General features: G+C 38.3%; 1 protein-coding gene across 3 annotated transcripts in view; it reads left to right on the top strand.

The window, feature by feature from the left end:
• Nucleotides 1–14,236, top strand: part of clcn5b (Cl-/H+ antiporter 5b) — a 42,025-nt gene that overhangs the window by 11,013 nt on the left and 16,776 nt on the right. For 2 of the 3 annotated variants that reach the window (XM_084711876.1, XM_084711875.1), the window contains exons 3-10: nt 4,503–4,678; nt 6,104–6,203; nt 6,916–7,103; nt 8,219–8,341; nt 10,623–10,829; nt 11,992–12,072; nt 12,862–13,096; nt 13,183–13,358. In XM_084711876.1, coding sequence (XP_084568002.1) covers nt 4,503–4,678; nt 6,104–6,203; nt 6,916–7,103; nt 8,219–8,341; nt 10,623–10,829; nt 11,992–12,072; nt 12,862–13,096; nt 13,183–13,358 — 1,286 coding nt within the window. Of the gene's footprint in view, nt 1–1,120; nt 1,272–4,502; nt 4,679–6,103; nt 6,204–6,915; nt 7,104–8,218; nt 8,342–10,622; nt 10,830–11,991; nt 12,073–12,861; nt 13,097–13,182; nt 13,359–14,236 lie in introns of those variants that run through there. The other variant, XM_084711877.1, reaches the window with a different exon arrangement.

Here is a 14,236-nt window from a genome sequence, read left to right as displayed (position 1 = left end):
TGTATATCTCATGGAGGTCTAACTCAGACCTTTGTTTGAGAGGAAGTACAGTAACACACTTCTCCTCAGGTCATAGCAGGGTTAGGATAAGTGTAGGTTCATTTTAGTCCAGTTCCAAAATGTTATTTTAAGTGCCTTTGAAATTCTGTTAAACCAGATTGTTAAAGAGATTATTCAGATTATTTAATGTGGGGGTTGTATGAGGTTCTTATTGATAATCAAGTTTATTTTCTACTGTAGATGGTGGTCAGCACGCTGCCAGCGTAGAGAAGCAGACAGGAGTACTAGCAAGGAAGCTAAACAATGTACTGCTGTGGACAGGGTCAACATAGTTTAGCCACTTAAATAAAGACCCTTGTAAAAAAAAAATCAGATCAAGTTTAAGTTTAAAATAGATTATCTTCACCACTTTACCTTGCCCTGGAACAGCTTTTTCTGATGGGAAATTGTGGTTATATAAACCAAATGTAGCTCTCTCCAAACCAACCTGTGAAATCTGTCATTTTAACCCCATGAACACGAGAGTTGCTGGTCTTCAGCTGCCTTGATATGTTAGTTTGTGTTAATGAGTGACTTCTGTGTTTTGAAAGGATAGTTTGGTCTGATCAAAATCCCACTATAACATAAACAGACTAACTGATCGAGGCAGCAGTAGACCAGCAACTCCTGTGTTTTTGCAAGGTAAAATTACTATTTAAGTACCTCATACAACCCCATGTTAAATAATCTGAACTATCTGTTTAAGTGCAGTTCATTATTTTTTTTTCCAAATATTACATCAGATTTTCTCCAGTATTTTTCAGTGTTATCAAAAGGGCTGTATTTCCCAGAATGGATTGAATTGAGAGTAAATATACCTACAGCCTGACCCTGTTGTGCACCACTGTGTATCACACAGCCACAGGATTCAAAAGGTCAAGATCTGATGCACACATGACCTAATTTTTACGCAGTAAACCACCTTAGCCAATCAGAGAAGGCTCACCAACACTTACAAAAAAAACAGTTCCCACCAGCTCAGCAAAACACCACCTACTTCCCAGATGGATTAGCCAATCATTGCTCATTTCCAGGAGCTTTGTGTCCAATGAGGAAGTGCTCTGTTGGAGCCTACTTCCCAGAGGAGTTGAGAGGAGGGAAGAGATTTGCAGTTTGAGTTGTTACACTGACTGTGGGTGCTCAGCGTGGGGTGTTTTGGGGGAGACAGGAGCGAGAGATGGACTGGGAGTTCTGGACTAAGCAGCTGGATGAGGAGGTTATGGTGGAAAATGGTGAGTTTGAGACTCAGGAAGAGGTTGTTTGTAGCACCGATTTTTCTTTATGCTGTTTGATAAAGTCTGCACCCTGCTCTCATGCTGTCATAAATGAGAGTGAGTGAGTTTTAAATGTAGTTAGCATTTGAAGAAAGGCTGATGTCACCTCCTGATACTGCTGACACAGGTCTTTCTTGAATAACAAGTTGTACAGTATGAGCTTCAACACCATTACTGCAGATTCCTCTACCTGCATTTTTGTTAAATGTGTTAAATGTCTAGATTAAATTAATCTTTGTTATGGTTTTGCTTACCTGTGTAACTTAAACACAGGGAAGTGTAATCATTAAGAGCATTTATGACCCATCAGGCACTGAGTCATGTGGTTAATGTTTCTGTGTCGCAGCCTGCGTGAGAGAAATATAGACCATTTTTTGATGCTCGGTTTGTGTGTCTACAGCCGTATGAGCTGTTTGACTCACAAGTCTACAGCAGTAGATACTCAATGACTTCGAAACACTCATATCTCCATGTGTGTGGGTGTGTGGGTGCATTTCTTAGTCAGTGCATGTTTTGACTCAGGCTCTTATGTCTCCTTTGATAGCAGCCATGACTTAACCACAAAGGTTAACCACAGATCTCTGTGGTTGGTTGTTGTGCTTCTTTTTCCACTTTATATGTTAAAATTAATATCTAGTGTCTGGAATTAAGTGAACTTTACTTTTCTTAATTAGGCTATATATGTTAGCTTCTGTGTCTGTGTGTCCTTGTGCTAGATGTGACCCTCCTTTTTTTTTAATTCCTGTGTCTGTTCTGTCATGTTATTATCTTGTATGTTCGGGTTATGTGATTGTACATCCAAAAGGCTTTATTGAATCTTTTTCAACTCTCATGAATAAGGCACAAAGTCTCACTTTGAGAAGAAAACAGAGAAATCTAACCAGACAAAGCTTGATAAAAATTTGGGGGCAAATTATGATTTTGTGGGTTCAAATAGGGTTGGGGAATATGATGATAAATTATGTAACAAGGGACAATAGCAGTGTTACATATTTTTGTATACTCTATGTGATACAGAAGTGGATTAACCAACTAGATTAATCAGAAACAGACATTCCCATCCAGTTACTCAAAGAGTTTTCTGAGTGACCTCCAAGAAAATTTACTATGGTAAAAAAGATGACTCATATTATGATAGAAAGTCTGAAAGCTTTATACCAAAGAAAATGAGTGATTTCTCCTGTCTCTTTGGCCGGTAGCCATAATGATATGAAACTATGACTCTCATCTGCCATTTTCAGGATGTTGAAGAAAAGCTCCACAGGAGAGAATAAGAAGAGAGTTAATACTTTTTGCTCAGTATTTCAAAGGTTCTCAGCCAGACATTAATGGATGTTAATGTGCAGCATTTGGCCAACAGCAGCCCTGTCTTCTTTTAATTTTTAGAAATAACTCTTAAAGTTTGGTAAGGCGGTAGGCTGTGCTTTCTTGATTACACATACCGTTTCAAAATTTACAACTGATGCCATAAGATTTTTTTTATAGCAGTATTATTTTTAGTTGCCGCTGAAATATTTTATAATACCTTCATTATGTTTGCAGAAATACTCTGTAAAAAATAAGGACAAAATGACGCACTAATGTAAATGTGTGCATATTTTTTCAGCTTGTTTTTTTTTTTTTCTTTATATATAAGATAAGATAATCCTTTATTATTCCTTCAATGGGCAATTAGCTGTAACTCAGTAGCAAATGGAAAAGCAATATAGAAAAGTAGGATCAATAAAAAGCAATAGATAATAATTAAACAAGCAAGATATATATACATATAAATGGTAGGAACAGTAGAAACAAGAGTAAATGTAAACAGGAACAAGAATATAAATAATAAATGATACAAGGTTCTGCTAACTTCACAGATACTCTATATTACAAAATGTGGTTTAATTTAGCTGTAACAGAGAAAGGTAGGTGTTTGTGTTTGTTGGTGTCTTAGTGACAGAGACATGTCACTAAAGACATTCTTGGTGTTTAAAACCAGTCTAACTGGTCGGCCCAGATGTAGGAATGCAACATAATTGGAAAGGAACATAGTTGAGTGATGTTTTTCTTTCTGAAATTGAAATCTGATTAGCAAGTAAGAAAACATAACTGACTGTGTTTTTATTCAGCATGTACATTCGCATGTGGATCTCCGTCAGTTCCTCCTCTCTGTATCTGCTCTTTTCTCATAGCTCAACAAGGAAGCACTGGATAGTTTTGGTCCTATAATGACTCAACTCAAACCTGTTGTTGGCTGCTTACATACAGCTAGAATCAGGAGGGGCTTGACTTCCTGTGTTGTTTCCTGTTTCTGTCCGGAGCTGTTTCTGATTGGCTGCTGCTGTCTGGCAATTGTTGCAGACTGTAGCTCAGGCGCTGCCATGTGCTTAAGCTCATTTTGTTGAGAGAATGCAGCTGATCTCACAACTTTGCGTGTTTTTGCCCGAAGAAACACACATTAATACAGTATTGTCATGAGTAGTTTTATCAACATCGCAACAATAGGTTACAATGCATATTTTCTGCTGCTCTTTTGTGCATGGGCCTCTCCATTTTCTTCACTCAGTAACAATAGTGACCAATAATAATAGGTTTCCCACTGTTAGCACTTTGTCAAGGCTTGTGTGTTCATTCTTCATCACATCTGATTATTTTTTTCTTGTATTTGTATTACAAAACAAAACAACCGCCTCACACTGCAGGACTCTTTGCCTTCGTAAAAAACAGCTAGTTGAAATGTATTTGCCCTTCAGCTATACCCTTAGTTATGATTGTGCAGATTGAAACATCAGAGTGGATTTTATTATGAGTGTGTGTTGAAATATGATGAAATCAGTTCACACAGGGCCTGATATATCAATAGTATATGTGTGGGAAACACTACTGGAGGTTTATGCTTCTCTATGTGTGAAGGAGGTCACATGCTTGTCTTGTTCATTCATTGATGACCTCTTCTGACCACAAAAAGCACAAGTAGCATCCAAGTCACAAACAAAATATTTAAATAATATAATGTGAATAACTCCAAAACACAACATAGCAGAAGACAATAGACCAAAATGCAAACAGTCAAATTATAAAGTAAGAACAACGTGGTATCAAGCAAAAGGCTGCTGTTTTGTGTGTGTGAGTATGTTTAATGTGCATCTCAAATCCTTTTCTCGCTGTCCCTCCCTCTTTCCCTCCTTTTCTCTCCCTCCCTCCCAGGAGGTTATGAGGACTACAGCAGCAGCAGCAGTAGAGCAGCCGGTATGAACGGTAACGGCCCCAGTAAACTAGTGGACCCACTGGAGGACCCACTGCCCGGATTGGGCACCTACGAAGACTTCAACACCATCGACTGGGTCAGAGAGAAGAGCAAGGACCGCGACAGACACAGAGAGGTATGCAGAGGAGTGCAGAGGAGGAAGAAGTGTGTTTTTTAAGAAGGGAAAGAATGTAAAAATCTTATGTACATCACAGTTATCCAGCACAAAGAACTGTTTACAGTGTGAAAAGGTGAATAATTCTTTTTGAGTATCAAAGTTATAGTCAGCACACAATAAAAATCTTTTAGTAAAAGTTTAATCTCCATTTTGCGGTCACTCTTGACAGAACAGACCATCTTCTTCTTCACGTCCTGCTTAGAGTTTATATTTATAGCTCCAGATTCACACATCGAAACTGGAGAATTGAGGTTATGTACTTGGCTCTTGCTAGCAGCTCTTGTCTGTATTGGTTTTCCTGCATAGTTGAATAATCTGAAACTGCTCTGTTTTTACAGCCAGTGTATGACAAGTTTTGACTTTATGGTATCCAGTGGGAAATTCAAGCGTTAAAGTGCCAAAAAAGAAGCCAAAGTTTGAAGAAAATAAAAGTATATTACCTTAGATCAGTGTACATAAATATATTCTGAGCAAGGCAACATAGTAGCTTCAGTTAGCACTGAAGCAGCAATATAAATGTAGTATCACTGATACCATATACAACATATTATTTGATCTGATTTTTATTTGCTTACATACTTGCAAAAAATTGAGATGGGACCAATCTGATCCAAATATTGGTATCTGGACCTGATATTGACGTAAGGCATGCATCTGGTATAGGACTGCATTTGCATGTAATGTGATGGGAATGCATCTCATACTGCGGTGCTTTGATACCACTGCACTAGCCACCTCACTCATGGTGTTACAATAAAAAAGCAGAAAAATTACATTTACCAACACAAACCACCGTCAAAACCCTCATATTCCAAACAAAAGCATAACAAACACTAACAAACAGTAACCTTTTTGCATTTTGGAACATAAAATGGCAAACCCTCAGTAGTGCATCATGGAAAATTATGCCAATGTTCTTCACGTGGCTTCACGTGCGGTGAAGCTGTGAAGCTGAGAGACAGCCCTGTCTCTCAGCTTCACAGCTTCACCGCATGTGAAGCCAGAATCTTGCAGCACCTCACAATGCTTGATGGATGTCATTACACAAGTTACATCACACAAACTACACAAGCTTTTCAAATTGCAGTTAAGCTTTAGCCTCATGTCAAAGTACTACTACTAATAATAAAAATTATAAAAACATCATCTACTGGAAGTGGTTTGTGACTGACAAAAATTGGATGTGTACATCTTTACAGAAAATCCAAATTAATATAGACATAAATGTGATGGAGAGGTTAAAAAAAATCCCCAGAGAGGCTTGGTCAGGGCCATGTGCGCAGACTGGGTTAGACATTGGGGAGGGCGTGCTACATGAAACAAACAGTATAATGATGATGGTAATCACTTTCTAATATCCATCTCATCTCCGTGTCCATCCAGATCACTAAGAAGAGCCGTCAGTCAACTGTGGCTCTGCTGCACAGCGTCAGTGATGCCTTCTCTGGATGGCTGCTCATGCTGTTGGTGGGACTCATGTCAGGTATCATGCACGTTCAGCCGCACAGGCTCACATGTACTGTGTAAATATTTGGTCCTAGTTGAGGCAGCAGGTACAAAGTTTAATCAGCTTGACGGTAATGTCTATCAATTAACTGGAGAGGCTTGGATAATAGTTTCTGGAAAAAACACTCTGCTGGTGATTTTTTTTTAAAAGGTATTTCTGTGAATGCAGACTACCACAAACCCACTTCCTCTCAACTCATTTGTATCAAGGAGGCAAGTTTTAGAAGCAGAGGAAATAAAACTCAACCTATCAGACAGGTAGCTGTTTTTTTTCCATGAGAGATAGTAATCTTTATAAAATGTCAGTGTCCACACCTGTTCACAGCTCTCCTCTTATTTCTGCGTAGCCTGCATCAGCTGAAAGTTAATTCCCATGTGGTGACAGACAGCAGGTGTAGGACTACAAAATAGCTCTAATGTTGCACTGAAAATAGGCAGGGTGACATATTGCTCAAGTATTCATTATGCTAGCAACAACCATCATTTTATTCTTTTCACCTGGCAAGCCAAAAAGTTCAGTTTAGACCAGGAAGGATGCACGTGACATTTGATGATGGATGTTTGCTTGGTACATCTTGAACCACATAGGTAAAAGTAACCTGTAAAGCTTCTGCAGCATTTGAACAGAGTTAAAACTTGCATGTTTTTCTTTGTCGTTTTTGCCCTGAACTCGTCCTTCTCTCGGCCAGGCGCTCTCGCCGGTGGCATCGACATCGCAGCCCACTGGCTGACAGACATGAAGGATGGAGTTTGTCTCATTGGCTTCTGGTTCAACCACGAGCACTGCTGCTGGACATCCAGTGAGACAACGTTCCAGGAGAGGGACCGGTGTCCACAGTGGCAGAGCTGGGGTGAGCTCATAACGGGGACATCAGAGGTAGGAGGACATTTAAAAAAAACTTTGCTACAGTACAAACTTAGATCCATTGATTGTACATGTAGCAGCCAAGCTGTCTTAAGCTATGGAAGCTTAAGAAGCACATGTCCATCAATGCTATGAAAAAAGATGTTGTAAGTCTATATACGATATACGAACTTTAATATCTCAAAATCTACTATTTCCAGTAGTTGATTATTATTTGGAGTTACTAATTATTATGAAATACTAAGTATTATTTAGTATATACTAAGATACTAAGCTGTTATTCCAGAAAGTTTATCATTATAATGGCTTTCTATCACATTAGCAGAAATGGGCTTACATATCAAGCCTATGATTACAGTCATAGGAATGCCATAAAAAAGAATAAATCTGTAAAAGAATAAGAAAATAAATGTGACATATTCAGAGGAATAACTAAATGGATAAATAAGTAAATAGTGGAAATATAATAAATAAATATGTAAGGAAAAGCAAAAGCAATACATAAAAATAGTAAAGAATAAAGGGATAAAAGAAATAAATATAAAAAAAAATACACAGAAAAAAGTGAGTTATTTAAAAGCAATAAATATGTCCATTTAAAAAAGTAATTAGTTATTTATTCTTTTATTTAGTCCCTTTTATATTCCAACATTTGTTTTCTTATTCTTTTACAGATTTATCCTTTATGGCAGTCTTATGACTCCATATAAATAAAGCATGAAAACTGAATGAATTCCATGTCATGATCCAGGATTATGAACTACTGCCTGTTTTATTGTGTCTCACTGTTTTCTTCAGTGCTTGAAGTTTTTGATTACACATGAGAGCCAGTGAAACTCTTCATGATTTCATATACATTCCGGCTCTCTCACTGATAAATTCAGATAAATAATAACTGCCATGCAAACACTTGCACTAACATTTCACATCCCGCAGATCATGTAATAGTACTTTGGTTCCATCTACTGGTTATAAGCTGTCATGACACAAGATAACGCCACAGCAGAGCCTGGATGTTAATGAATCAAATATAATTTATAACTTAAATGTTTCTGCTCTCCTTATTAACTAAGATGATGACATCTGCTTATTTAAATATGTATGCGTGTGTTTGTGTGTCTCCGCAGGGTGCGTTCGCCTACATAGTGAACTACTTGATGTACATCTTCTGGGCGTTACTCTTCTCTTTCCTCGCCGTCACGCTGGTCAGGGCCTTCGCTCCGTACGCATGTGGCTCAGGAATACCAGAGGTAAAACTGCACTCCAAGTGATAATGTATTTAAAACAGCAACATCAATGTGTTGAGTTCCTTTTCATGTATTTCTGCATCAGTTGACATATTAATCAGACATTTCTTATGCCAAGCACTGACTTTTCATTTCATTCTTCATTTAGTTTTCATTACATATTTAATTCTTTATTGCTCACTTTAGTAATGCATTACTTTAGTTAAGAAATAAAGTAAGTCAGAGACAGCCTAAATGCTTTTGCCTTTCACACAAAATGAAAAGGACTCAGCTTGCTTGTTTGCAAGAGATTAACAAAAAAAAAAGTTGAGGAAAAAAGAAACATAATAAATTAAAATTGAAGGTATTTGTCTAGTAATTGTCTGAGTCATTGGCTGAGCCATGTTATAACAGGATGCCAAGTCTACATACAGACAGGTTACAATTTTGAAACGTGAAACTTAATTGTGTTTTCCTTTATTTTGTCGCCTCTCTGTAGAATGCTGTTTCTAAATATATTTTTTTGTTGTTTATAGCACAATAACATCTGATGTAATATGATGAAGAGTTTAAATAGTTACTTTGTGTATAAATATGTAATTTACCACAGCTATAAGGTGCTGGAAAAGCTTGAAAATTCTTGAAAAGAGCTAGAATTTGACAACGGAAGAGTGTACCATAAACCAGCTCCAATATGTTAACATATAAGCATAACAAAGTACACGGAGTTTCCTCATGTCGCTCATCTCTTCTCTCTGCCCCCTACACCCAAATAAACAAAACAGATGATCACGCAAAGGAATAAATACTACCCTAAACAAAATATACAGACAAACGGGGAAAAAAAAGAACAGAACAGAATGAATGGTAACAATCATTTAGTAGCTCATAATTTATTTTCTGTAAAGGCTCCAGGTCAGCCTTTCCCTATTTTATGAATGTTAAGGCGCAATTTGAAATCTGAAAATGTTGTGCACCAAGACTTTAATCGAACTCTGATGAACACACAAGACTAATTGTACGAATGACAAGATATAAGATATGTGTTAATGTGACAGGTCACCAAATACAGTGTAACGCCTGTTAAACTAGGTAAGATAAATGAAAAATAACATATAATTTAAATTTCTATGGCTTTAATTTATTAGTTCTGATTACATTGTAGAAAATTAATAAGAAATATTTTATGGTGATTTCAGACTTTCAAAATTGTAACTTTAAAATAAATAAATAAATAAAATTTTTCATGACCTCTCAAGGCTCACCTGCAGGTTCTTCATGGCTCACACTTTGGGAATCACTGCTCTAAATCATAAAAGTCACATTTTATTTTACAATTTACGGTAAATTTATGAAAGAATACAACCCTTTATTGACAGTGAACATCAGATGTTACAAGTACAATTGTTGTGAATAAAGGCTACGTCTTTGTCGTGCAAGAAGAAAGTCCAGACTCCCTTAAGAAATCTTGCAGTTTTGTGAATTGTTGAATTATGGGAAATTTTATAAACTTTGTGAAACAATGTTTTTGACAAACTCTTAATTATTTGTATCTTATTATAGATTCAGTAAATGATTTTCAGGAAGTTTTTTCTTTCTTTGTATGAATACGTTGTGCCCCATTTATTTGCGTGAGATCGGATCGCAGCACAATGTGGAGACACATTGTAACGCCAGGTGTGAACATACACTCAGAGCTTTTCACTTGTGATCGGATCACCCAAGACGCATGTTAATACCAGGTGTAAACAGCCTCTAGAAACCAGCCTAGTCCCCCTCCATCCTCTCTGTTATCCTGCTGTCAGTGTTTACTTTCTCTTCATCTCTGTTTTTTCATTCTTTATTTCGAAGGAAGTGAAAAGCTCAAGATTTGCTTACACTCTGGAAATACAAGTGGAAAATCCAACTAAGCACAAACATGTCCAAACTGATTCACCCATTTCATATATACAGAACAAAAACACACAAATACAGCGCTTCCCTGCACACATAAACTGTCTCTCTCTCGCTCCGGCTCTCATCTTTAATTTCATGGGTCTTAAATAAAAGGTCAGACAGTGGTCGACAGGCTCATGCACGCAAGATTAACTGCTTATTTGAAAGACAAATAACCACAACACTTACTTCTCTCCCTCCCTGCCATCAGTGTTGTGCACTCTCATTCCTTGTCACACATGCACATCTAAATCGATCCCTTCCTAACATAAACACACACATAATCACAAACACATCCTCATTGTCTCTTCACACACAAACTAATCCACACACGCACAAATGGACTCTTTCTCTCTCTGTCTTTTCTCAGATTAAAACCATCCTCAGTGGCTTCATCATCCGTGGCTACCTGGGGAAGTGGACCCTGATCATTAAGACCATCACCCTGGTTTTGGCTGTCTCCTCCGGGCTAAGCTTAGGGAAGGAAGGCCCTCTGGTGCACGTGGCATGCTGCTGCGCTAACATATTGTGTCATCTGTTCACCAAGTACCGCAAGAATGAGGCCAAGCGGCGAGAGGTAAGATCAGAAGCAGATGGTGGGAGGGGATAAATAATAAGATTTTATTGCTAGTTATGGGTTCAGTCTTCTAGTTTGGGGCATTTCAGCAGGAGGGAGATAATCATGAAATAGATGTCTTATTGTATTGGTAGTCACTTTTAAATGAAAGTGGATGTTTGCAGTTTTGTTTTGTTTTTCTCTCAAACAACAGAGTTAAATGGCTAGTTAATATAGACATGGTACTGACCCATAGTCAGTGTATTAGCTACAGTCAGTGGCAGCTTGTACAATCCCAGTTTAGAGAAGGAGAGAGGGGCAACAGCATGGAAGCTCTGCTGTGAACAGAGTCATCAACAAAAGGAATTTTAGCCACTTAAAAAGGATCCACCTAAATATCAGTATCGGTTTAAGTCTGTCCTGTATTTAGAATATTTTCACCACCTACCTTGAGTAGCTCAGCCTCAGCACAGCCTCAATCTGTTAGTTTGTTTATGTCACTGTGACTTAAAAGAATGATGTTTGAGTGTATTATCTGAAATCCTAGAAAGAGCAGCTGATGAGGAAAGATAATTTTCAAATATCAATTCTTATTTAATTTTTTAATTTCATATTACAAGAATATACTAAAAGGACAATTCATTCCCTCATCAAAAATACATATTTTTCCTGCTGTAGTTGTATTTATCCGTTTAGGTCAGCCATTCCCAAACTTATGATTGCCATGGCTCAATTTGAAACCTGAAAATTTCCTGCTGTCACGTGCATGGGCCCCTCCTCCTTGACCAGATGCACGCTTCCTTCTGCATGGTCCTCGGGTTAATAATGATTGTATTTTTGTCTAGTTCCATTAGATTCAAAAGAAGGCAGACAACTCTATGGCCAATAAAACTCTGCAACTCACACCAAAACCAACAAAGTGGATAGATATCACCACATTTAGAGGAAAAATATGTAGTTTAAGGTGAACTCTCTGGTCTGTGGTTGTATATGATCTGAGCTACTGGTTTTGATCAGACTAGCCCTCTCTCACCTATCTGGTACATTGCCTGTACCAAAGATCATCTGTTCACAAAATCAGAATCAAATTCTTTCTAATAAATGGTTTGGTGACTTTACTGGTGAAATCCTGACTGGATTATAACGGCATTGGTATTCAGACGTTTGTTTTTTGTGCCTGCAGGTGTTATCTGCAGCAGCAGCAGTTGGTGTGTCTGTGGCCTTTGGCGCCCCCATAGGAGGAGTCCTGTTCAGCCTGGAGGAGGTGAGTTTCAATTATTTATTGACGACTGCTGATTAAACAGTCTCAGTCATTTGTCTTGTATTCCCCATTGTCTGCATCTGTTTAATCAGAGGATATCTGATGCAACATGTGACCTAAAAATCCACCACAAGTATGCAAAAACACACACACAGAATTGTTTTAATTACAGTGAAGCACACAAAGCAAAGTCAAACAGAATGTTGTTTTCGCGTCAGAACAAGTGCCAGTTTTTTTACCAGTTCCAGATAACCAAACTGATCTGAACGGGCTTGTAATCACTTTCCCTGACAAATAACGAGAATGTGTTTGCAGTGATTGTTTGGGAAATAAAAGAATCTACATAATCCATGCTGAGCTATAGTCCCTGGAAAGTTTCTGGATGGGGATACTGTTACTTTGACCAGTTCAGAGAGCAGTTTTAAACCAAACATCACACTCAACTGATGATTTATTTCTGGGTGAAATGATGTACAATAACATTTCGCAGTTGGCTTCTTTAGTTGTCTGTGTCAGTTAACTCAATTTCTTTGAGTCATGGGCAAAACAAGTCATTTAAGGATGTCTTTGGGAAAAAGTGATCTTCATTTGTCACCATTTTCTGACATTTTATGGACCAAACAATTGAACAACAAATCGAGAAAATGATTGGCAGATTAATCAGTAACGAAAATAATCACTGGTCGCAGCCCTATACACATTTATATCAGCAAAGAAAAACAGGTTTGTCTTAACTAATAGAGCTTTTTTTGTTGTTGTTGATGTATGTTCTTCCCTTTTTCTTCCCTTCAGGTCAGTTATTACTTCCCTCTGAAGACACTGTGGCGGTCATTTTTCGCCGCCCTGGTCGCAGCCTTCACTCTGCGCTCCATCAACCCGTTCGGAAACAGCCGCCTGGTGCTGTTCTATGTGGAGTTTCATGCCCCGTGGCACCTGGTGGAGCTGGCCCCCTTCATCCTGCTGGGAATATTTGGGGGCCTCTGGGGGGCGCTGTTCATTAAGGCCAACATCGCCTGGTGCAGGAGACGTGAGTAGTGAAGTCATGGAGACTGTGTGATTTAAATGAAACCTTTTTCCTTTCATTTCTAACCCCAGTATATATGTCTTTTAAAGGTAAATCCACTCGTTTGGGTCACTACCCCGTCATCGAGGTGCTGGTGGTGGCCGCTCTGACCGCCTTGATCGCTTACCCGAACAGCTACACCAGGATGAGTGGAGCCGAGCTCATCTCTGAGCTGTTCAACGACTGCTCTCTGCTCGACTCCTCCCAGCTCTGTGGCTACAAACAGGTCAGCTGTTGCCTCTCTGTGTGTGTGGTGGTTGAAACTGTGTGTGTGTGTGTGTGTGGTGAAAGGAGGAGAAAGATTTATTTGTGTGGAGGGAGAATTGTGGCTTGTCATTTTTATTCCCACACAGTTAACAGATGCAGGGCTTTAGAGCATCTGATTAAAATTAAATGGTGTCACGTTGTAGATAATTAGTGCATTTACAAAGTATGTTTTTTTTTTAACTCTGTTAAGTGATGGCAAATGTATTTTATGCATACTTTTTTAGTTTTGTTTCTGTTCTAAATCCCTCTATACATTTAAAGTGAAAGTTGAGATAATTTGATTTTGGGTTGTTTGAGGTACTTATTGATAGTCGGTGTATTACCTGCAGTAAATGATGATGTGCACAGCTCCAGTTTGTAGAAGCACAGAGTGGTGCACTGAAGGTGAGCCGTGTCCTGACATAGACAGGGTCAGCAACAAAATGTATTTTAGCTACTTAAAAAAGTCACACAGTAACACACAAACTAACAGATCAAGGCTGTGGTAGAACAGCAACTCCCATTTTCTGCACGGTAAAGGGGGAGAGCGAGATGGGGAATGACATGCAGCAAAGGGCTGTAGGCAGGAGTTGAACCCATGGCTGCTGAAGATTCTTCTTTTTTCCTGCAATTTAAAACTAAGAAAATGATTTAATGGCAAATAAACACGAACTTGCTCATTAATTTAGAATACTAATTCTGACAATAAGCAAATAGACACTAAGAAACACACTTACTAGTCAGGTGAGTGAGGGTTTCAGCCAACTAAATCCACCAACAAAGACAAAATACACTGATTATCAAAAAGTATTTAATACAGCTCCACTTGAAATAATCTGATCTATCCCTTTAACATTG

This window comes from Lutjanus erythropterus, chromosome 23 (assembly GCF_056507025.1).
Source record: "Lutjanus erythropterus isolate fLutEry1 chromosome 23, fLutEry1.hap2, whole genome shotgun sequence".
NCBI classification, from domain to species: Eukaryota; Metazoa; Chordata; class Actinopteri; order Lutjaniformes; family Lutjanidae; genus Lutjanus; species Lutjanus erythropterus.
Note: the sequence above shows the minus strand (reverse complement) of the source record. Positions and strands in the feature narration are given on the sequence as shown.